Source organism: Thunnus maccoyii, chromosome 3 (assembly GCF_910596095.1).
Source record: "Thunnus maccoyii chromosome 3, fThuMac1.1, whole genome shotgun sequence".
Classification (NCBI taxonomy): domain Eukaryota; kingdom Metazoa; phylum Chordata; class Actinopteri; order Scombriformes; family Scombridae; genus Thunnus; species Thunnus maccoyii.
In genome coordinates, this window is record NC_056535.1 from 8,309,318 (window position 1) to 8,333,350 (window position 24,033).

Consider the following 24,033-nt stretch of genomic DNA (forward strand, 5'->3'; position numbering starts at 1 on the left):
ATATTTTGGAGATTAACCGATTAGAACTCCCATCAAGTTTCTATTTTCAATCTGATGATGTAACCACACAAATCGGCTATGTAATAAAACATATTAGATCAAGTATGCACGCAAGCTTTGTTTTGACGTGTTTTTTCCCCCAGAAAAGTTCCCCTCAATCACGCAGCTCTGCACATTGCAGCTGTCCAGTGCACCCAACTGTTTTTGGGCCACTGTTGAGATGGGAGGTTGAATGCCTTGCTCAGTGGCACTTCAGCAGGAAAGCATTCAGCACTGGTTTTCTCTAGTTCTACAAACCCTCAGTCACAAGCTCACTTCTTCAATCTCTAGACCACTGCTGCCCCTTATTTCAATCCGATTGTGTAAGAGCACAAATCAGCTGCGAAGAAAACATGTTACATCAAACTGAATGATGCAACCTTTGACTTCCCTGGTAGTCTTACTGCCAGCTGGACAAACAGGATGAGAAGGGCCGCTCTTCTTCAAACACCCAGCATGTCAGTGACACAAGAAAATGGCCAAGAATGTTCTCATAGTGATTAATAACAATGATAGTTTATTTATGTACCAGCAAATCTGTTTGCATTGTTTTTGACATTTTTCCCTGCTTCTAAGCCAGACATTTACAGTACAGTAGCATACGATATCTGTATTTGGAGAATGTTTTCAATAAAGAAGAGCACATTTTTGTATGACATATTTACAAACAACCAAAATACTGCAAATAAACAGATGAAACAGAATCAAGAACATAAAAGAAATTTACAGGTCTTCTAAGTAGTATTTGTCACTGACAGAGCACAAGATGCAAGGTTAAGGAGAGACGAGTCCACATACAGTTTTCAGTGAATCATAGGTCAAGTGCTACAGCAATAACAATGCAAAGAGTAAATTGATGTAAGGGATACTGTAACTGACAAACACATAAAGATTAACCAATAAAATTGGTACACTGATGAAAAGAAACATTACAGTTTAAGACAAAACAGAAATCATGCTTGTTACAGTTTCTGAAGCTGAAAATAAAGATGCCTTTGATTCCAGACAAAAAATAACTTCACAGTGTAGTATAAAACAAACCCTGGAGTAGGTCATAAACAGAACAAATTATTTGTAGAGACTGCTTGTACAGTGCTGTCACATACTGGGTGTCTTCAAGTTATTATCTGTCCACAGCGAGAGTTGAAACGCAGTATGTACGGCACGACAGGTGAACAAAACTGAACTATATAGAACATTGTTGATGCAAAAAACAGTGACCATTTGGAAAACATGTTCAAAAACTATTGCAAAGAGGCCATGTAGATTAAGGAACTCAACTGCAATTTGAATATAAAGCTTCTGTATGTAAAGCACTGTGTACTGAGAGACAGGGCAACCTTTAGCTGTAGCGCAGACAAAAGGCATTCATAAGGTTTAGAGTTGCATGGGAACCATAAAAATGTCATCTGGTCCTAAGGATTTTCTCCTGCATTTACGAGGTTACTTTTTGTGTTTAATCCTGATTTATGATGCTGACTTTCCATACGTGTTCATATAAGTATTCATATATGACACTGACTGGCTGTAGCACCAGATTCCACCACAAAGAACCTTTTAAGAAAGGAGAAACAGCAGCAGCAGTCAGGTCAGAGAGAACGTGCTGATCAATCTGAGTCTTTCACTTGCATTAATATTGTTATCTTTGCAGCGAGCTTCCTCCGCTGCACTGTTTCTGCATGCTGTGTGCTGCTGTTCTCTGGCGCCCTCATGAGGAGCTATACAGGGCGATCTGCTGCACCTTGCCCAGCTGTGTCAGCAGCCGCTTCATGCGGTGTTTGAGCTGAGGCAGACGGGCCAGAGGTTCAGGAGGCTCCAGTTCCCCGGTGTAGTCTAGCCAGCTCTCCAGCACTGAGGAGGACAAGCAGAAGAACAAGAACTAGAAGTGAGCAACAAGACTCAACCTGGATTATTTTGGTATGCTGACTAAGGCCAACCCATGTATGGTGCAATCCTAACAACCACTTGTACATGACAGTGATTTCTGGGCTGTTACATAATTTCATGATCAGAAGCAGATGTGTTAACATTCAATGCTCAACACTGCTAACATAAGCTAAGTAAGATGTAAACATGTGTCATTGCTAAATTTCATAATATCCAACCTAATGACCATTTTGGCGAAGAGCCTTCAAAGTTTCCTAACCCGCTGAAGAGAAAGTTACAAACTAAGTTCTTACCATCCAGCTCCCTCTCAATGAAGTCCATCCTGTGCGAGACCTCGTCCTGGACAGCATCTATGTGATCCAGCAGGTTGATCTGCCATTGTTGATGCTGCCTGCTGTTATCTGCAGCCTCTCCAGGATCTCTCCCAACTTCGTCCCTCATCTCAGCCTGAGACCACGAGCCACCCATCGATGCCTAGACACATTCATGTCAAGTTATCAGACAAGATTTTCATTGCCAACAGGTTAAGACTTTTTTTTGTGCAAAAGCTGCTAAAATCTAAGCACACTATTCATGCACATAAGATAGACAAAAAGGAATCACTACATGAAGACTAGTGTCAGTAACTAAGACAATGTCACCATGACAACTTTCCTACTTTAACTTTCCTGTTTAAAATGTTATGTTGTTCTCTCTATAAACAAGACTGTGTACATAAACTTGTGGGAGAAGTCAATGACGAAAACTTTGTTGCTTCTGTCACTAACAGCTCAAGTAAATTATCTTCTACAGAAGAAACTCTGGTGACATCATGGGTGCTGCAGTATTTTAGTGCTATTTGACTTGAATTGAAATTGACAGTTAAACTTTAGAGAAATCATATTTTCTCAATTTATAACAGTTTCAGTTAACGTTGAAATGTGATTTTACAGTAGGGAAAAATAATGACAACTTGGTCAGTAACATTAACACTGAACACCATCAGCAAGGAAGAAACCCTAACCTTGTTACTGGTGCCTGTTGATTTAGGCTTGTCCGTCTCCAGCAGGCTCCCGTAGCGCTGCTCCCGCTCCAGTAGCTCCTCAGTGCTTCTCATGCTGTCTTCCAGCTCTGAGCCCTGTCTGGTCTCCACCACCAGCCTCTGCTCCACTGCTGGGTAGTACGCCCGTGGTTTCTGGTAGCAGTGTTCACTGGTAATGTATGAGTCCTGGAAGGATGGGAAGGGGTAGGAGGAGCAGGACGAAGAGGAGGTGGCAGCTGTAGCAGCCCGGCTCAGTTTCTCCAGAGCATTAGACATTAAAATCTCGCCTCTTCTCATGTCCTCATCAGGAGTCACAGGAGATGGAGCTGCATCGCTGCCCCGACATGAGTCCGAGCTGGTCAGTGACCTCTCTACCTGCTTCCAGGGCTGGCGCCACAGCTGCAGGTCAGGGTGAGTGTTGTTCCTAAAGAGCCAAAGCAAAGATTAGTCTACTGTGTAGACGTGATATAAAATCAAAAGACAGCTGTGTTGGTTTAATTGGAAATATCCTGGGTAATAATGTCTGATCTGCATTTAATTTGACTTCAGTAGTTAACAGAGAAACAGCCTCGAGTCTCTTCTTGTATTCTACTGAACTCACTGCAAGACGCTCATCTTCAGCTGCAGTCCGTTGAGGATCTCTACAACATGGTGCACATCTCCCAGCAGCTGGTGGGTGGTGGTGATCTTCTTGGCGTTTTGGTGAGAGTAGTTTTCTTCCAGGAAGGAGAGGCCGTACATGTGGCCATTGCTCAACCATTCACGGTCATACCAGTAGCGCAGACTCTGCCTCTGACCTGGGAATAATGTGTCAATGTAAATACAGTGTGTGCTCAGAAGACACCAGTGTGAGCCAGCTTGGTTTGGTGCACAATGCTAAGTCAACACAAGATACATAGTTCTACAATGATAAGTTCCAAGTTTTACAGGCAATGTGTTTCACTAATTCTAATCACGTATATTAGTTCACTCCTCCATATTGGCAGCTACTAAGAGTCAATTTTCAAACAGCTACTGTACAATCACGCAGCTCTTTATTTATTAACACATTTACTGTGCTCATGAACACACTTGCAAGACATCTTACAGCCAGTATCAATTTAGTACTACATTCATTGATTAATCTGAAAAACAACAGCCAGTAGTGTTCGGGCCAGGGGAGAAGAACTACAGCTCATTAATTTTAGTTTCTACTGAAAAAAAAAAAAAAAAAATCAATAAGGCAATTGGCAGCAGAAACATCCCGTAGCCTCACTGTTTAGGAATCTTGTTATGATTTTGAGTGACTCTGTTTAATATAATCCTTGCTCTTTTCCTTTTGACGTTTATAACTGGATGCATATTCTAGACTGTGCTTGCATCACTGGGACCCAGTTTATTAAACACTGGTAACCAGTGTCCTCTTTTAGCAGAAAACTTGGGAACATTAATAAACAAATGCAGTGTGAAGCATCTAATTCTTAGTAAAATGTTGGTGATCTACAATAAAATAAAATGAACTTTAATTAGTCAGCTAGTTAACATTATAATGTAAATATATATTTGAACCATCTGATATTTTAAAAATAAAATCCTAACTGTAATTTGTCACACTGTCCACTAGAAGGCACACCATAGTTGGCTGTTTAAAACAGGAAGCATGCATACTCAACCATATCAGCTTGAGTGCTTTGATGTCAACACATCTAAATGATCACAGTGTGTAATTTATAGCAGACACCACTCGAATCAAAAGGTGTTTTTTTTTCACCTGGTGGGTCTCTGCAGATGTAGCAGGTGTATCTGTCTGGAACATTGTCTTCCAGCAGGCCCATACAGGTGCCATGCTGCCAGCACAAACAATCCTCACACTGAGGGAAAGACAAATAAAACAATGTTATACAATAGTGCAACCCTGAGATTTCTTAAAAAAGCTTACAATGCCTTAAAAATAGACAAAGTATAAGTTGTGACAAAAACCAACCAGCTCACCTGGATCATGAAGTCATTCTCTTCCTCCACCTCACAGATACATCGCACTATCTCTTGATCATTGGTGTCTACTGCACCAGAGTCCACACTCAGGGGCGGGGTTGTGACATCGAAATCCACCCCATAGTCATCGTCGCTCCACCCACAGCTGTCAGTGGACCAGTCACTGATGCTATCCTCATCTACAGTAACGGGAACAAACAGAGCTTTAAACAAGGATTTAACTTTTCCTCTAGATGATTCAGTTAAAAGGTTAAATTTAACTGTAGCTCAATTTATATTCTCTAACTGCACAACATGTTTTGCACTGAGTTTTAATGAATATTTGTGGATTACATGATAAAGCAAGCTGTAGCAGCAAAGAGCTCAGGATTCAATCAACCAAGTGTAAATACAAATGGCCTCATCTGTTGACAGCAGGTGGTTTTATTCTGCAGGTCATGATGTGTTTTGAGCAACAACATTTGGACACAGAGACCGGGTGTGACACAGATCAAAGTCAACAAACAACATGATGGATTGAATCCGAGGGAGAAGAATGGAGGGGAGAGGAAGCCATGTACAGTCACACACACAAACTAATACACACACACACACACACCGTCATAGAGATACCCACCATCCACATGTATCTGCTCTGAGTAGCCGTATCCGGGCCTGCTGGGGTAAGCCTCAGGCTTGTGATTGTGTGAGGGGGGGGTTTTGAGTGGAAAATTCAATTTGGACGGAAGACCCAATACAGAGATGTCAATATTCTCCTCACTACCTGTGTAGTCTGTTAATACAGGGAAGGGGGGAAGCAGACGTAGAACAAAATGTCAACTTTGAAAATGCCAAACAAACGCCCATCAGGAGGTGACAAACTGTGGCACAACAAACATTATGGAAAAATATGATAGACAATTTTATAATAGTCATATGGCCCATGTTTCAGGACTTTTAATTGTGTGAAATCTGTGGAAGGCACTCTATACATACATCTGTGTACATGCCAAACACACTAGTGTGAATGCCAACTAGGAATAAGAGAGAACAGTGTTGGGGATTTGTGTTTGGGTTAGTCAATATCAGTGCTACAATAAAATCTGACTTTTCATCACCAGTACTGTCAGAGTTGTTATAAGAGGCTTAAACCAAGCTATAACTAATAGATGTACAAGAAACAAGTTGGAGTTATTTGATTGGCATAATGGAGTGACAGAGGCCAGTGACAGATGTAACACTTCTCCCACACACAGAGGCTCAGCCACCACACCAAGAGGAGTGAATGGAGTGCTTCATGCTTCGCAGCCTGTCCGTTTCCACAATGTCGCAGCGAGTGCACATGCAGAGAAGCAGATATGTTACGAGGCCGGATGCCAGGGAGCCCTTCTTACCAGACTTGGCCTTCTTTTTCTTCTTCCTCTTCTTTAGTTTAATGCGGAGGAAGTCCTTCTGTTTCGGTTTCTCTTTCAGTCTGTCTTTTACTGACCCTGAGGACGGGTAAGTGGCAAGAGTTAAGCCCTGTGTGAGCACAGCTTTAAGAACAGGTTACTATTCTATGAGAAAACACAATAAACTGCTATAATTATCGCAAGAAGGAAGGACATTATGTAACACATAATGAAAAACACCTCATCACTGAATCTTACTGACCAATGTCAAAGCCACTCTTGTCTGAATCCTTGTCCTGCTGCTGACATCCATTCCTGTCCAGCTGGTTCTCCTTGCTCTTCTCCCTAAGTAGCGCTCTCTGCTGATGGCCCTGAGTGTTGACTGCGGGTGGGGCTGATGTGCGTCTGCATGCGGTTTTCACCTCACCGCGGGGAGCCACACCAGCTCCAACAGAGTCTGAGAAAAATTGAAGAAGAGCGCAACAATAAGCCCAAAACTCTGATATTTCAGTAACAAAGGAAGTGCAACTGACAACACAGCCTTGTTTTCGAAGCGTGCGATTAGGGATGATTCTGCATTTCCAATTTTATTGCTGCATGACCTGCCATTTGGTTTGAGCACTGTAGAAATACCAGCTGACCCAGTTTATTATTAAACTATTCCTTTGTCACTTCAATTGGGACGGAGGTGAAACTGGAGAGGAACTCACGCATCGAGGCAGAGATCGTGCGCCTTCTCTTCGGGGTGTCTAAACTGGTGGTAGTTGCCTGTTTCTCAGAGGCCCTGGTCTGCACGCTCCTGGTGGGGCTGCGCTCCCCCTCTGGAGGCTGCTCCTCGCCGTGGTAATACTTCATATGGTAGTGCAGCAGCTTGGCCTTACGGAATGACTTTGTGCAGCCAGGAGCGCTGCACTTAAACGGGTTATGGTCAAGGTTGATGGACAGGACGGGAGGAGGTTGGTTTTTGATAACTCGGTACACTGAAACAAAGAACACCACAAGTCAGGGGTATAAAGGAAGCACATCAAAAAATGAGAGATTACTGTTTTTGTATGATAATAATAATAATAATAATGATAAGTGTTGAGATATACTCACATGGTTCTCTGCTGAATCTGTTGGGGTTGTGGAAACCCTGCTTCCTTACCGCTATCAAACATAAAAGAAAGACATTCATTTATTCACCCAAATCCTGAAAATATAACCTGATGCTATATGTTATTTACTCATTCATACTCACAATCTAGCAGATTTACTTCATTAACACTTACGTTTCACAGGCTGAGGAGGAGGAACATCCGCTGCAGGCTGAGAGCTCTCCGATTGGATGTTTGGCTTCTGCTCCACATCTCCATTGGATTCTGTGGTTGTCATAGTGACAGACACCTGCTCCGTCTGACTGGGCATGTCTGTGTATGGCTTGGGCGACTCTGTATATGGCTTTGTTCCACTCTGTTCCGTTTCCACCTCCTCCTTTTTCACCTCTCCATTTACATGACATTTTTCCTCCTTATGCTCGTCATTGTCTTCCACCTTCACTCCATTTAGGAGTCCTGTCCCCTTGTCTGTATCCCTGGGCTTGTTCTGATCTGCTTGCTCTGAAATTTCCTCTTCCTGTTTAATGGCGGGTGCAGTCTCTGCCTCACCATTTGTTTTCTTGTTCTTCTCATTTACCATCCGCTCTTCCCGCTCCTCGTCCTCACTGTTGCTGTCCTCCTCCTGGTCGGAGGTGCTGCGTCTGGCCCGCTTGTTCTTGGGACCACCGTTCTCCTGAGGCCTCCTTTCTCTGCGGTTTGGGACTCTCCTAACCATGTTTCTTTCAGAAGACCGAGACTTTCCTCCACCAACACCACCTTTCTATTTGTCAGCAAGGTTAAGGAAACAATGGTAGAAAAAGGTGCTTAAGACATGTTTGACGGAGGACGAAACATACATAGACAGCGAGATTTATTATGCATAGTTATGAGCACTAATTACATGTACCTCTTTAATAAACGGCTTCACGTGTATCTCCTTCACTGTCTGGATAACGCCATCATAGAATTTCACAGTGTAGGAAGCTGAGGGCAAAAAAGGAGAACAAATTGATGGAAACAATGTTTAACATAAGCACAAGCTGCTGGCTATGCAGATTAGTTTTTAAGTAGCTGCTCTTAAATTGTTCTTCTTGTTGTTAGTAGGAAATATTCCCCTATTTAGAGTTTTGTAGTTGTGCATCAGCTAGATTTATCGTCATAGTTTCACTTTGATGTGCCAGTGCAAGAGAAATTGCTATCAGTTGCTATTATTGAGTGCCGTCCAAAACCACACTTTTCCTTTTGAGAGCAAAGGTGACAGTTTAATTTATTATTAACTTTATTTGAGACCATCCTCCATAATGTTTTCACTTTTGCAATCTTACACTGAAACTACCCAACTTCAATGATCCAAAGAAAATAACGACATGAAATGCCGTGATTCAGTTACACTTTTAATAATCAATAACTCAAAATAGTATTAAAACATAGTCATTTAAATGTTTTATGGCTGCTCTATTCAAACTTCAATACAATTGTTTATTACCTGGAGTTATTGATACCTACCATCTTTATTGACTGAAATGACCTTAGCGGGGTAGAAACGGCAGTCAGACCAGCTGGCCAGGACCTTATCATTCACATGAAACCCCTGGAAGGAAGGACAGAGACATTAGACCAAGGAAAATCTCATGGAGAGTGCTCTAATTTTACTACCAAACAGCAGATACCCATTCAGCTTACGATAAGCAAATAAAACATCAGTATCATGTTTCAGCTTTCCGGAAAAACAGATATTGAAACTCTCAGTGCAAAAATACAGTGTGATCAAAGGCTAGAGAAACACACAAAATGAAAGCGAGCATGAACCACATCCTTAGCTTACAGGTGCAGAAGTGTCGTCCTGCTGCAGGCCTTGCCGCCTCAGCTGGATCCTCTCAACGGGCCTCAGGTAGGGACTTGTCCAGTCAAACCACTCGTCGTAACGGTGGCTCCACTGGCGGTAATGGATTAGTACTTTTTCATCCTCATAGTCAATCTTCTCTATGTTGGCAGCATACCTACGGCACAACAGAAATTCAAAATTGCATGATTCATGTTACAGGTTGAGTTATCTAACCTTTATCTCAAGGTATGACGAGAGTGGTAGGACACTAGAAATTAATCAAACTTATAAAAATTACAAACATGAAGAAACAACAATGAATGATGTGACATCACTAAACAGAGAGGATGGTATGCTGTGGGCAGTGTTAGACATAAACACATTACAGTAATGTCATTTCTTTATTCACTAACAAATTAGGTAATTATTTGATAGTTACTACTTCCAGTAACACACAGTTACTAACAATTTCGGAGGTGAGCTTGTTTGCTATCTTTCCTGGAGTGGGACGAAAAGATACCCAGTTTTGTTTCTGTGCAGCCAGTGGAGGCGCTGGTGTAGGAATGTAACTTGGTGATGGAAGTGGCTTGCATCCACCAAAAGTGTAGGAATACACCCTCCAGTAGCTGGCTAGCTAGCCACTGTTAAACTGGGGAATCAACTGGGTTTTGCTCAGAGTTAAGAGGGTGTGTGATGCTGGCAGCTTCACTGTAAGGACGAGATCACTGGGGTGAGCTGTCTGTCAGTATATAGCTCCAATTTGAAAGCTAGCGGCTGTGTAAGCCGTCTTTAGTAAATAACTAACCATTAAGAGACAAGCTGTCAACACTTCCTGCACACCTTACAACACTGATTTACAATATGAAGTATCAGTCACAGATTAATTCAACTGTCCATCATTATTAATTGTGCTCTAAGGCTGCTTTGGTGAGTACACACCCATCAACAGCTGTTGTTTACTGGCAGAGGAGCACTGATACAATGAAAAGGCTGAGTGTCTTTCTTCACTCTTTTCTTAATCTTTTAATGTTTGATAGGCATACAAAATTGCAAGCACAGGCCCAGGAAGTAGACATTGTGCATTTAAGCGAGAGGGTGAAGGAAGTAAACAGTTACGGAGATGGAGAGGAATGAATGAGGCCATGACTCACCAGTTTTTGAGGCTGTCTCTGGCCTCAAGCTGAGCTCCCACCTCAAATGTTATCCCTCTTCTGTTAGGGGGTGTCTTACTCATACTGCCCACATCAAGGCTCTCTTCCTGTACACACATACAAACACACAAACATTAACCAATAAACACACCAATCAAACCTACAACAATATGACTTTGGTTACACTAGTGAGAAACACAAATTGTGTGTAGACAAGAAACACAAAATACATGCGACAACTGAGGACTTCACAGACAATCTTGCTGTCAGCTCTGTCTCTCTCAGGTCATCACTAACTATTATTTTAACCAAAAGACTATGGAAAATCACAGCTCTGGACCTGAGTAGCAATTTTGGCGTTAAAGACAAGTAAGCCACTCCCACTGCATGCCCGCTGAACAATAATACAGTCCAGGCTGGGAAAAAGATATTACTAGAGTCAACATATCCAAGCTACAGATCACACATGTTGTAACATGGTGCAACACAGTGTATAGCGAGAGAAAACTGTCATATTAAGGTGAGCCATGCCCCTCAATGGTGGTGAAATGCGTAACTAATATCAGATGTTCAGTGATCAGCAGGGGTGTCTAAAACGACTTCACACAGGTTCCTATGAGGGTCGTTATCAAAATGAGCAATATTTAATTTTAGCATTATTTCATTTCTTATGAGGAAGGCACAATGAGAGATGGTACAGAAATTACTAAAATAGCTCAAGCACCCATCAGTGCACTAGGTAGGCAATTATGCACCAATTCTATCCGTCGATTTCTGTCTAACAGCATATTCTTCTTCAACGGGGTCCCTGTCTGGTGCAGTCTCGTTAAATACAGGCCCATAGTCCACTGCTGATGTTCAGCCCCTCTGCTCTTTTCATAGAAAATAGCAATTCCCTCCCGATAACACCGCCTCTTTTGTCAAGCTTACATAATACACAGATTGAGACATCAGCCGCGCTTTTTTAAAAGCTAAAAGATTTATATTAAGTATCGCAACCTCTTACTTTTGTCCGGCGTATAGCTGACTCGGTTCACCATAGCGAAGACAGTCTGGAGTTACTGGCTTTCAGTGCAACCTACAAACCGGATATCTTCACACTACTCGGCCCACGTGTTTTCTGGTCAGCCGCTTTCACGTATAGACACAATAGGAGACAATGGGAACGACCCTTGAAATGATCCGTCTGTTGCAGCCAGACACCGAGCACGATATCAAAAGGTCGAAAATGTCCTAATCAGTAAAATACAGGATTTAAAATTAAATCGGCTGTTTTTTTTAATGGCCCGCACAAGTGCACAGAGAGGCAGACAGACGACGGCGACACAGGCAGGGCGCAAACCGAGAGCTGGTGATGCTACAACTATGAGCCAGGAAACAAGATGATGAATAGCAATAAATAAAATACGCTAATAAGAGGAGATCATCACATTTCCGTGATAAATTTAAACCTGCGTTGATATATTACCGAAAGAGGCAGAGTAAAACTTGCAACGCACACCCTTGTACATTTTTCAACCACACATCTAGTGCGCTTGATTAGTCGTACTTATTTTATTGCAGACAACACTGCGTGAAAACGTTGTCTCACGACCTTCCACATTTATTATTGTTGACCACCTCGCCAACACTTTATTGTCCGGTGTTTTATAACCAGTGGGCGTAACACCCTCGCCTACGTCAGTACTTTACGCCAATATGACTGGTCGAAGGAGTCTCGTGTGGGCGGAATACGCGCATCTGATTGGCCGTACAGCTGTCACTCACAGAGCTCTTCGGGCCTCGCGCTAAGGCCTACTTCTTGATACTTTTTCTGCATTAAACTTCCCCAACTGAGAAATCCACGGAGCCGTATAAAAGCTTAACGTGGAAAAATGACACGACTACCAAGGAAACACGCCTGTAATGACACAAAAAGAACAACTTAGTGTACTAAGATAACACTGTATCACCTACTTCGTCACATATGTTTTGAACTGAAAAAGCCGACATGCGGCATCACAACCATCTACGCTGTTTGATGCATCCACAAAAACGGGCCTATTTCGCGATGCCGTGAGGAATTATAAACTCTCAAACGCGAAAGAGGATATGGTTTGGGCTGCCTACCTGTTCTCCAGTCACTGTTTGTCCAGCAGAGTGTAAAAATATGCAATATTATCCCTTCAAAGTGCAGGTACCGCTGCCTCCGCCTGTCTCCCACAGATCACGCAGTTGTATTTCTTGCCGTTGCTCATCGCCGGCGCGGGCAGAGTGGTGCTTCAATGCGCATGCGCTTACAACGGTCCCTAAGACGTTCATGTATTTCAATAATAATCTTTTAAACAAAATGCAAAGGTCAGTTGCTTGTAAATGTCAGCCTGATCAGACCTGATTTCACTTTTCGACGGAGGCTTTATAATAAAAGACTTAAATTAATCAAATGTAGGACAACATCATAACTTGTTGCTTACATACACACATACACACACAAGTAAAAGTCCTCCATGAAAAATCCTACTTAAGTAAAAGTACATAAGTATTAGCAGCAAAATGTATTTATTTCGTCCTACTGATATATTATTATATATGACATCATTAGATTATTAATACTGAAGCATCAGTATGTAAGCAGCATATTACAGTTGTAGCTGCTGGAGGTGGAGCAAGTTTCAACTACTTTATATACATTTAGCTAGTTTAGTCCAGTGGTTCCCAATCTAGGGGTCGGGCCCTTCCAAAGGGTCACCAGATAAATCTGAGGGGTTGTGAGATGATTAATGGGAGAGGAAAGAAGAAAAAACAAAGTTCTGATACACAAATCTGTTTTCAGTTTTTGGACTTTTTCTCTGATCTTTGATTTGTGGTGAAATATTGGATCATTTGAACATTTATTGAAATGAAACCATGTGAGAAGTTTAGAGGGAAAAATAACTATTTGGTGGAGCTGTTAACAACTCATAGACATCTGAAATGTGACCCCGACCACACACTGCTTTTTGTAAGACATCTAAAGCCAAAAAGGTTGGAAACCACTGGTTTCATCTTTGGTGTGGGAAAGTGTGTTGTAATGTGTTGTAATGTGTTGAAATTGTTGTAATTTAAAAGCCTGTTATATTATCCATTGTGTCAAAAGTAAAGCGATCAAATAAATGTAGTGGAAGAGAAGTATAAAGTAGTATCAAATGGAAATATTCAAGCAAAGTACAAGTACCTCAAAATTGTACTTAAATACAGTACTTGAGTAAATGTACTTAGTTAAAGTGCATACATGTCTGAAATTAAGAAGTGCAAAATGAAAATACACAAGTAAACTGCCTCAAAGAGTATATTGAAGTACAACACTTACAGATACTTCACCTCTGATTTAATTAATAGATACAGACTATAGACTGTAGATGGCTGATACAACAATCAAAATGAAACTATAAACTCTATTATCAATCATAATAAATGTGACTGAAATGATTTAGTGAAACCATAGTAGCATAGAAACATAAATAACAAACTTACCATTACATGCAGACACACTGTAAGTCTCTATAAAGTTACAGAGGCTGTTTTTAGGAAAGCCCTTTAGGTTTGAACTTGTGGTTCCTCTCTGAATAAATGGTTTTTGCAGTTAGGATGATTTGAAAATAAAAAAACAGTTATTTTCCTGCCTGTCACTGAGTGTACTTTTTGAAAGAGTCTGTCCTTTGGGTTTATTTCACCCTGTGTGTTTTTCTGAAACTTGTTCCAGTCCAACAGGATAAGGCCAGAGGTCATTTCACCCTGCTGTCATGGTCACAGTGCCAGCCCAGCTTCTCTCCAGTGGCGGACAGGTACATGATTGCTACAGAGTGACAGATGAAGCAGATGGCAGTTTTGTGCATTGAAGTGCATGAAAGGACACAGCTGAATATGTACAGATTGGATGAGTGAGGGTGATGCTGTGTGACAGGATGGGGAGCGGCTACTGTTTGCTGAACCTTTAACCTGTGCAGAAGCAGACACAAAAGAATAATAACTTCATAATTCTGGGCAAATAGACTATTAAAAACCTTCTGAAAGTTATGTGTCTAAAGCTGACATGCCCTCTTTAGATGAGACAGATGGACCCTTATTTTCTTCTCCTAAAACATTTCTGTGTCTGATTGTGTAGTACAAGTGTAGCTTCCTGATAAATACTGGTAGACTGAGAAACGCAAAGGTAACTGCTGCTGCTTTCAAAGCATAACAGTTTTCTTTGCTGAATCAAAACTATTTAATTATAATCTGTAGATTTTCCTTATTAACTTTATAAACATTACAAGCATGACATTAAAATGTCAGAAGACAGTAAAAAAATACCCATTGTACAGTTAACTTTTTGTTTGAAAAATAACTGAAATGATGAATCAGTTATAAAAATAGAGAATATCCAGTGTCCCACTGTCTGTTTTTCATAAATATTTTTACACTAACATTGTCTTATTCATGTGTGAATTCTCAAATACTGATTTTTGTTATTCCCAGAAACAAAGAAATACTTAAATACTTTCTTCACAAGATGCACATGATATATTCCAGTTACTGAGTTTAAATAGTTTGAATTAACATTTCAGCTGTTTCAATTTTTTGACTAATGCTGACATTTTTTCTTTGACCTGTCTACATGTCAGTGATTTGATACAAAGTATTGAGAAATACAAGTTGTGTTCTGGTATTTGTCGTCCCTCCTCTCCCCCTCCCCCCTCACTTCCTGTCTCCTCTCAGCTATCCACTATTTCAAACCAGAAATGACCAAAAACCAAACAGGAGGTGACCCATCTACAATTGAACAAACCTTTATTTATGGACAGTGATTCTATATTTTAACAAGAAGGTATGCAAACACACATATACACACATGGAAAGTGGTTTGAATCAGTCCTATGTTCAAAAGGCAAGCGGTTACAGCAGAGAAATGAACAGTAATTACAAAAACACTTTTTTTATTGCTCTTTACAGCAACATTGAACTTCACCTTTAGCCTGGATCATTAGAATACACAAGGAGAGTTAATACTATTTACACACAGAAATTATTTACATTGGCAAAGCCTGAGGGGACACAAAAAGCTTACTCTACAGTCTCATAGTGCTTGACAGTTGAACAATACTCCATTCTCAGTATAGGGGTTTGTGATGGATTGATGAAATTTTCAGTCTGTGAGGGAGGCCATGTACAGTTATCACATCCAACACCCGTTTTATCATAAGACCTGAGCCAAAAAAACATACAGACCACAAACAAAAGAGAACACAACTCCAATTGAAAGACTTCTTATAGATAATAGAGAAAGAGAACTATCATTTGAATACCCAACATCCCACATCACAAATTACAGCACTCTCGTCTGGCTTCAGTTGAGTGTTCAGAGTCGCAAAATCAAAGCACAAGTTAGTTTTCTTAGAAAATCGCTTTTCTGCATATCCTTCCAGCTTTGAAATGTAGGCTCTGTACTCAAAATAGTCAAAATAGTTGTGGCGTTGCGGCTTCTTGTGTCTCGTAAAATGAAATACGAGGAGGCCGTCCATCAGTACAACTACTCAAAACAGCACAAGCTTATTAATAAGACACCATTAAAAGATTTCTTTTACTTTTCATATTTTCAATTTTCTGTACATGATAAAAGAAGACCGTGTCTTTCGTTCACACTCTGACAGTCACACGCACACAAACACACTTGAGTGATACCAGAGAGTCAAAATAGAGGCAGAGCATCAACGCTGCTGTCTCTAGTTTCTTAGCGAGTGAATACTTCTGAAGTAAATACTGTAAGACTCTCACTTTACTCAGCCCAGTTGTTGTACAATTAGATTGTAGTACTACTCATTTAGCAGGAAATGAAAGAGGAAATCTGTTTTCACATGCAGTGGTTAGAAAATACATCATTTTAAAGCTAACTCTAAGGATACAGTCTAGAGTACCCGTGAGTTGCTTTTGGCTTTCACATGCCGTCACTGTGGATTCTAGTATCAAAAAACACAGTGAAACTTCAGGTGACGTGTATTGTCTCTCAGTAAGAAAACAGGAGAGCACACGAGTCAAAGTCCAAGCTGTTTTCTTACTCCAGCTGTTGCAAGAGGTGTCATATCTCACCCCGTGAGTTTCCAGTGTGGTCTGAACAGAGACAGTGTTTATGCATGATTGTAGGTTACTGTGTAAATGTGTAACTGTAGATGCCAGAGGGCTGATCCAGCACCCGAGGTGGGTTCTGTGGTTTTACAGAGTCTACACAACCCCTTCGATGAAACTGGTGTCCAGGTGAACGATGAGCATTCTCAGGAAGGACATCTCTTTGCGTGTGTTTTCGAAGATAATCCGCGGGTCGTCTGATTGGCATCTGAGGCAGTTGGGGGCCATCACCATGGCCAGGTTGTTCACATCCATCTTGGTTATAGCCACGTTAGAAGGCTGGGCGAATACCTGGAGATAGTCAGAAGGTACATATAAGGAAAACAATGAGCAAAGCAGAGTGTACAGACTGACCTTTGACCTGTGGTGAGTAATGAGTTACGTTCAGTTACCAGGTCAAATCATTAATATTTGCGGTTTGTAATCAGATTAAGTGTTTTATATGAGCAGTATTTCAAGTTGAGACTTGAGGGTTTTCAGTGTAGATTTTGTTTTGTATAATTGTGAGGATTAGTTTGACTATTTTTTGTAGATATATCAGGATAGATGTTCACACCAGATATTACTCAGTATATGTAAAAGATACTGCAAAAATCTAATAATTTACAACACTACACAGAATGACACAAAAGATTAAAATCATTTGATATTGAGTTTTAATTCTGATTTTCAGTTACAAAATAAAATATTTTGTGTATTTTTTCTGCTTTAGTTATTCAAATATTTTTTGTATTAGTTTTTTTTATCTGACAAAGGTTACACTATGGCTTTTCACTAAAACACACTAAAGAAAAAAGGAGACAATTAAGAAGAATGAGAAAAAGACAGCAGGCAAAAACATGTGAATATAGTTACTATGGTGTTACTGGAATGGGGACTCGGGTAAATTAGGGTTGTGTGTGAGTGTTCGGGTGGATTATAAATCTAAGACAACATGGTTACCTGCAGGAAGTGGATGAAGTAGCAGAGCACCAGCCTGTTGAGCTCAGGCAGAGACTGAACCACAGCGATGGCCGCCACTGGGTCGTCACAGTTACTGACGCACTGTATATAGAAGTCCATGGGGATGAGAGGTTCCTCCAGCTCCCGATACCACAGCTTCATCAGAGAGGCTTAACGAGACAGACACACTCTCAATATGCATGTTCAAACTCTGTGTATACACGCAGATGACACAAAGCAACAAATAAGTCACATAAAAATGCATCTTTCCTCACCTGGAACATTGGGATCTGAGAGATTCTCTGGGATCCTCCACTGATCTACTTGGAGCTTCAATGCATTCACTTCATCAATGTCTCCAGGCACTCTGAAGATAAAAACACAGCATGTCAGTTACATTCAATGGCCACAAGGGGGACCCCTACCTCTATCTCTACTACTACTTCATGCCCTGCAGCAAATCCATTACTTATGTACACCCAATTGGCTTCAAATGAGGCCTGGTGGCTGAAAGTACTGCTCTTTGTTTGCAGTGCTTCTTTGGAACAAAACAAAAACAGAAAAGACATAATATAACCAAACAACGCAGTGTTCAGGGAAGCAGAGTTTCACGAGCAGATCCGTATATAGTATGTTTGACCAAAAGAAACAGTTTTCTAAACAAGATGTAACAGAATGAAATTTGCTGGGGGAAAACTCTACACAAACACACAGTTGTGAAGCTCCCACGTGCTTGTAAGCTTAAGCAGTAATGTAAACTCACATTATGAAGTATCAAATTAAACAGTGCAGGTCTCAGCAGCAAAGCAGGGCTGTGTTTGTTCTGCTGTCTGCTCTGTGTACTGAACACAGGGAGAGCCTACTTTGATATAAGGGGATACAGGAGACCACACACACATTTGTTTATATACGCTATACATACAATACACTACACACACATACAGTACATAAGATCCCCTCTAATTTCCTAGACTCCACCTCTCTCACACCCCTCAAGTCGAGGCATGTGATTGGATGAGTTGGGGCTGTCTTACCTGAAGATGCCCTCTGTCTGAGCCCCTCCGAGAGCCAGAACATACTGGGAAAGCTGAACTTGTACCCAGGGCAGTTTCCTGTCTGGGAAAAGCTCGCTCTGCCTCTCCATCACCTCCTCCAAGGAGCTGCCAAACAGGGAGGGGGTAACGATAGCCCGCCTGCTGTGGTCGATCTCTTCCAAGGTGGGCTTACGTAGCCCCTGGGAGGGGACACGGGGAAAAGAACGAAAGATTTACTACCTGGAATTGTCAGGGACTACGATACTAATCATGGCTGTGCTGTGTCTACAGCTGTGTTACTATGACTGTCTGTGTTTATGTCTCTACCTGTGACTGTGTCAGCGTGCCTGTAATTATGTCTAACTGTGACGGTATCCAGTGTGACTAAGATACGAATCACAACTTTCAAACTCCTATTTTTATCGTGTGGAGATAAAATATTTTTGACAGCACTTGAATGCAACATCAAAAGCTTAACTCCTCTCCTAGCGTACCTTTTTGCCTCCTGTGATCGCCACCTTTTGCAATTTCCGATGACAGAACTTGGCGTATGTGCTGATAGGCAGGCCTGTAACGTAAGAGAAGAGACAAATTCAGCACTGAGGAACAATGAAACCCAACTCCAAAAGAAACAATACGCACACTCTCACCATATCCTAAAAGACCCCCTAGGTAAAACCCTTAAGCGTCAGGCATTACTGAACACACAAAATAATAAATTATTAACACTCTTTCCCACAAACAGGACAAGCAGTGTGTTTTTCCCACAGATGTCAAACAGTGTATGAGAGGCAGGCAATGGTAATTGGAGAGACATGTTGACAGTGTGATTCTAGCATATGGGGATTAGACTGGCATATGGGCTAAACTGTCAGGCTGAGGGAAGATTTACTGCTGTTGAACAAAAGCTTTAGAGACAGGATCCGGCCTACGCATCCAACATTCAGGTGATTCATCAGCATAGGCTGAGACAAAAGCCTCTGGAGAGAATGAGAAACACACAGGCTCCCTGTTTCTTACCTGCCCTAAGTAGCTACTGGAGAGCCCAGACTCTCTGTTTTCTGAGGCAGGTTGTACTGGAGACACGAGCTATGGAAGAACCTGATGCCACCCTCAAACATTTTAATTGAGATTCTGTACATTTCTGTTTCTTAATCAAAAAGCAAACAGAAAACCTTGACTGATAGGCCACGGTGTGTACTCATAAAATAAAAATAAAAGCTATCCTTCATCTCTGTGGTAACGGGGTACACTAAACACTGAGCTCTCATGGGGTCTGTTCCCGTTCCAAGAGTCTCCACTGCATCAGGTACCTGAACCAGGGCCAGACAGACAAACTTACTGATGGGGCTTTACTAAGTAACAAACACTTTCCATCATATTCCCTACAGTCAAAGCCCCAAGATTTATGGCAAACAGGTGACTCCCATGCATGCTCACAACTGCTGCTAATCTGACCAAGTTCGACTATAATTATGTCTAATTAGAGAGATCATACCAATAATTTGCCCTTGATCTCGGAGAAGACTCCCCCCCCCCCACCACCACCCCAAAAGCTCCCAATATAGCGACTGCTCACTCTCTGGGAGAAAAGCAAGAGTATGGAGCCCTGTGTTGCAGTGAGAAAGGGTTTGGAAACTACTGGTGGTCTATATTTACATCAGGTTTGATGCCATGAAAACAACAACAGCCAGGCAACCAAAGCCTGGGAGAAATGCAAGCTCATTAGGAGCTTGAGTGTACTGTACCAGAGAACGGCATGACACCTGTCTGCACATATTCTTAACAAGAAAAAAAAAAAAACAGAGCCATTAAAGAATGTTGAGGAGACAACTTCTGTCTCGTCTTGGTTTCTGTCTACGAGACGCTCATCCAAGCGCTGGCTGAAACCAATGCGCCCCCGAGCCCAATAGAGTCTGTCTCCAAGCAAGAGCCTCCAGTTCCCACATGCGACTCCCACTCCTGCTGCTCACAGCTGCTCATTGCTCTGGTCAGACAATGTATGTGTCCCAGCTCCTCCATTCATCATGCAAACAGCAGCTCTTATTATGCTGTTTTTGTACATGTGAGCCTTTTTCTGGTTGCTGGCCATCATCAAGATTCCCCTCTCTGAAGACCTTTCGAGTTAGTCAGAAACTTTAGGGTTTCTCCATGACCTCTGAGTCAGTTGAATGTTTTTCAGCATTAAGCACTGACTCTGAGTCACTGAAGTGCGATGTGTGAGGCCACTGCTGTGGTGTCTGCTGTGAGACGATTGGGTTCCTCTGTGGTGACATAATCATGAGAGCTGGCGGTGTGGGCTGCTTTAATGAGGGCACGTGCCGGTGAGTAGGTATCCCCTTTAATGGCTCTCTGACATGCAAGTAGTGAGAGAGACCACTAATATGATTCACAGTGCCGTCTATTGTGCGCGTACAGAACCTTCTGAAATTCTCATCCTACATATTTTTTTTTCAGCCCAACTTTCTGTGAAACCCATTCATTGTGTCTGCAAGTACATCAGCATGTACTCATCTGACAAACTGCACAGCGCAGAATTTTCCATCCCACTCAAAGTGGTCACTCTACAGGGAGTGATAGGTTTGATTTGTAATGGCTTGCATTGCTTGGAGACTCTAGACAGCTTTTGAAGAGAGTAGAAAAACATCTTTGGGACTCTCTACTCTACCTACTTTATGCTCTGTCAAACTGATAATCTTGTACAAATGGGAAATACTGAAGAGCCAATGATCTTAAAGCTATATCTAGGGCAAAAGACTGAAGAGCAAATAAATGAACAAAAGATTTACCCTCTTCTTCCTCTGTGTTCTGTTTCCGCTTCTTTCTGGACTTTGAATTCTTCTTGAGCTTCAGTTCCTGCTGTTCCAATATGAACTGGGTCACTATGGATGATAGAAGATAGCAAAGGTCAAATTTCTGATGGTAAAAAGATTAACCAATCACCTTACTGAGCTCATCATAAAATAACAGCTTTTTTTTTTTTATCATGACTACACTGACTACCTTTAATTAAAATTGAACAAGGAAAAAGAAAAGGAGAGAAGAAAATAAATGTTAATTTGTTAAAAAATATTTCTGGGCTCACAAACAATGCTGACTATAAGACAACAACACAGGGAGGTATAGAAGAAAGAAAGGTGACCCACCCTGTTGCTCAGTCTGAGACTCACATTTCTTGTCGCTGGTGGGCTCCATGTGTCTCTGGATGTAGCCCTCCAGGTAGCAGCGGAACTTGGGCGAGGGGGCGAAGAAGGCCAAGCTGACAGCCATCAACTCCCAGCCCGCCGCCAAGCTTCTGGGGGTGGCATTACCTGTTGTCTGCCTCACCAGCTGCACATAAAGCTCGTCTCGCAGCCCTGGCATGTCCCAGCACTTGGTGACAATGAGCAGGGCACAGTGGCGGCGGTCCAGACGCGAGGGCCTGTCTCCCATGTACGCCTGCACCAGCTTGAACATCTCGCAAGCCTCCTTCCTGACGGCGCGGTTGCTGGTGACGAGCATGGGCTTTTTGATGGATCCGCGGTTCCACGACAGCATGTTGGCGATGGATACACGGCGCCGGAACAGGCCTTGCGTGTGCATGTTGAGGTGCTTGCTGGCCCAGTCCTCCATACCCATGTCCGGAGGCGGGGGCTGCCGCAAGGTGGCATAGGAGAGCTGGTAGGAGGATCCCCCTGCTCTTCCTCCTGCCCCATCACCTCCCTCTCTGTTGTCATGGTTGGTAGGGCGGTGGGGGCCAAGGGAAGCGGTTCGCCCGTCCACCATGCCTTTCTTCCTGCTCTCCAACTGAGCCTGCAGCTCTAGGGTGCCCGCCTGCAGGGGAACAAGAGACGGACATGAGACAGATAAGAAGAGTTATACAGAGGAGGAGGAAGAGGGAGGGTGAAGGTTGACCAGAGAGAGGGATAGAGGCATGAGTGCAGCAGAGGTACTATATGTGTGTGTATGCGCAGCTGCACTGTGTCACACTGAGAGCTGGGCTGCTTTCCGCCTACTCTACGGCGCTGGGACTCGAGGGGGAATTGTTGCAGGATCGGCACATTAATTTCCTAATGCCTGAAAAGAATCTCCCCAAATTCTCATGTACACTGGCCTCAGCAGCAGGTGAGCAGATAGTGGCGTAACAGTTCTTACCCCTGCCTCTCCCTACAACAGGCTCCCCTCTCCTGCATAAGCAATGCTACGCTCTACACAAGACCTCCCAGTGATCCCTGCGGTTGGGTTTACGACCATAAGGAGCACCTTACCTCCTTTAATAGAGAAAGCCAGTAACCCAGATATGCTCTGCAAGCAGCCAGGAACAACATGGAAACCGAGCCAGAATTAAAGCTTAAATTTACTAATGGAACATAAAACGCATTGACATGTCTTTTCAATGAGACCTTGATGTAATATGGAGCCGACAAGTGCCAGACAAGCTGGACTTTAGATTTTGGGTTTCTCAATCAAATGGAGCAGATCTGTGGCTAAGCTTTGGCAGGGAGCCTATACGGTCGTTCAGAGTTGAAGTTTTTTTTTAAAATGGGCGACAGAGGTCAACTCCAGAAGATCAAATGCAACAAAGTACATACTTAGCTGAGGAAAGAGACAAATGCTGTGCAACTTTTATTTTCAGTAAATTACACTGTTATACAGATAGCTTACAGATGCACCAGTACAGGGTGCTTATTTAGCCATGCTATGGGTTGGGACACAACAGCGAAACAGTGGAAAATACTCTCAGCTTATAAAAACATGAATTATTCATGGTCTTTGTGGAAATGGTCGGAGTTTAAGTGTGTCCTTTAAATAAGTTAGTTCAAAGGTCTTTCAGCAAGAACAGAATGTTCAAATATGGAAAACGTAGAGCTGCTCATACATAGCAAGACATAATCTGTGAGTGTGTGTGAGTGATATAACAGCAGGTCTGCAGAACATTCCAGGACAGACTTAGGAGGCCCGCTCAGTGCTCCTTGGCTGTTGTCTAACATGAAAGCGCTACAGTGGTATCAATAAGCTTTAGTACCAGTCTGCCTCCCTTTCCTCCTCCTCCTCATCTCCCTGCCAAGCCTGGGCCATATGGGCCGCAGCGGCCCTCCTTCCTGACCGAGGGGAGCCATGTCCTGAATCTCTCTGGCCTGGCATGGGCCCCAGATGCCCAAGCACAGAGCTGGCGTATGAGTATACAGTACCTGCAGCGCAAGGCAGATGGTTGGTGGTAAGAGGATGACAGGTAATGCTGGGACTGTGGCCATTATAGACAGCAGTGCCCAGCCTGCCCACAGCCTAATGTCCTGGGGACATTTAGGCATTCAGGATTGGAATGTAAGAGGCATTACTCACAAGATGCCTTGTGTTATTTTCAAAGAGACAGATTAGCCTTACTGTTTTCAGCCAAGAGCTCCCTGATGAATCAAACATTCCCTATTCTAGTTGCAGAGGCGCAGTGGGACTGACTTGCGTCTAAAAACAACACTGTAATGTATGGAGTTATGATGTGTGATTCTGTTGCAAGAAGGGATTTGGAGATTACAAATAGCAGATCTTGGAAGTGGCTCCGCATGCTGCTACTTATATAACTGTTTTAAGAGTAAAATAGTTCTTTTATCTTTGAT

The 24,033-nt window shown here is 42.4% G+C and overlaps 2 protein-coding genes across 7 annotated transcripts in view; both read right to left on the minus strand.

Annotated features, from left to right (window-relative positions):
- Positions 1–533: 533 nt before the first annotated feature.
- Positions 534–12,600, minus strand: phf20a (PHD finger protein 20, a). 5 transcript variants are annotated; one of them, XM_042406807.1, is made up of 17 exons: positions 12,453–12,600; positions 10,344–10,450; positions 9,193–9,367; positions 8,874–8,958; positions 8,275–8,351; positions 7,563–8,148; positions 7,390–7,440; positions 7,002–7,271; positions 6,554–6,748; positions 6,295–6,390; positions 5,538–5,693; positions 4,919–5,100; positions 4,698–4,797; positions 3,549–3,744; positions 2,930–3,371; positions 2,220–2,400; positions 534–1,890 (listed from the first exon to the last, which is right to left on the minus strand). In XM_042406807.1, exons 2-17 carry the CDS (start codon positions 10,424–10,426, stop codon positions 1,748–1,750), a joined length of 3,018 nt encoding a protein of 1,005 aa, XP_042262741.1. In that variant the 5' UTR covers positions 10,427–10,450; positions 12,453–12,600; the 3' UTR covers positions 534–1,747. The 5 variants fall into 5 exon arrangements, with proteins under 5 accessions (XP_042262741.1, XP_042262743.1, XP_042262744.1 ...); XM_042406809.1 differs by lacking the exon at positions 12,453–12,600 and adding an exon at positions 11,893–11,985; XM_042406810.1 differs by lacking the exon at positions 12,453–12,600 and adding an exon at positions 11,812–11,832.
- A 2,514-nt stretch (positions 12,601–15,114) lies between these two features.
- arhgap46a (Rho GTPase activating protein 46a) overlaps positions 15,115–24,033 on the minus strand; it is a 34,930-nt gene continuing 26,011 nt past the window's right edge. The window contains exons 4-10 of one of the 2 annotated variants that reach the window (XM_042405671.1): positions 21,610–22,252; positions 21,229–21,321; positions 18,934–19,007; positions 18,440–18,639; positions 17,681–17,772; positions 17,406–17,575; positions 15,115–16,754 (exon numbers count right to left, since the gene is read on the minus strand). In XM_042405671.1, the coding sequence (XP_042261605.1) occupies positions 16,560–16,754; positions 17,406–17,575; positions 17,681–17,772; positions 18,440–18,639; positions 18,934–19,007; positions 21,229–21,321; positions 21,610–22,252 (1,467 nt within the window). In that variant the 3' untranslated portion in view covers positions 15,115–16,559. Of the gene's footprint in view, positions 16,755–17,405; positions 17,576–17,680; positions 17,773–18,439; positions 18,640–18,933; positions 19,008–21,228; positions 21,322–21,585; positions 22,253–24,033 lie in introns of both variants that reach the window. The other variant, XM_042405670.1, reaches the window with a different exon arrangement.

Coding starts and splice junctions, on each gene's coding strand:
- phf20a (XM_042406807.1), bottom strand. CDS start 10,426: ATGAGTAAGACACCCCCTAACAGAAGAGGGATAACATTTGAGGTGGGA. Junction 8,352..8,873: donor CATTTCAGTCAATAAAGATG/GTAGGTATCAAT, acceptor TTTTGCCCTCAG/CTTCCTACACTGTGAAATTC. Junction 3,745..4,697: donor CATCTGCAGAGACCCACCAG/GTGAAAAAAAAA, acceptor CATTATTCCCAG/GTCAGAGGCAGAGTCTGCGC.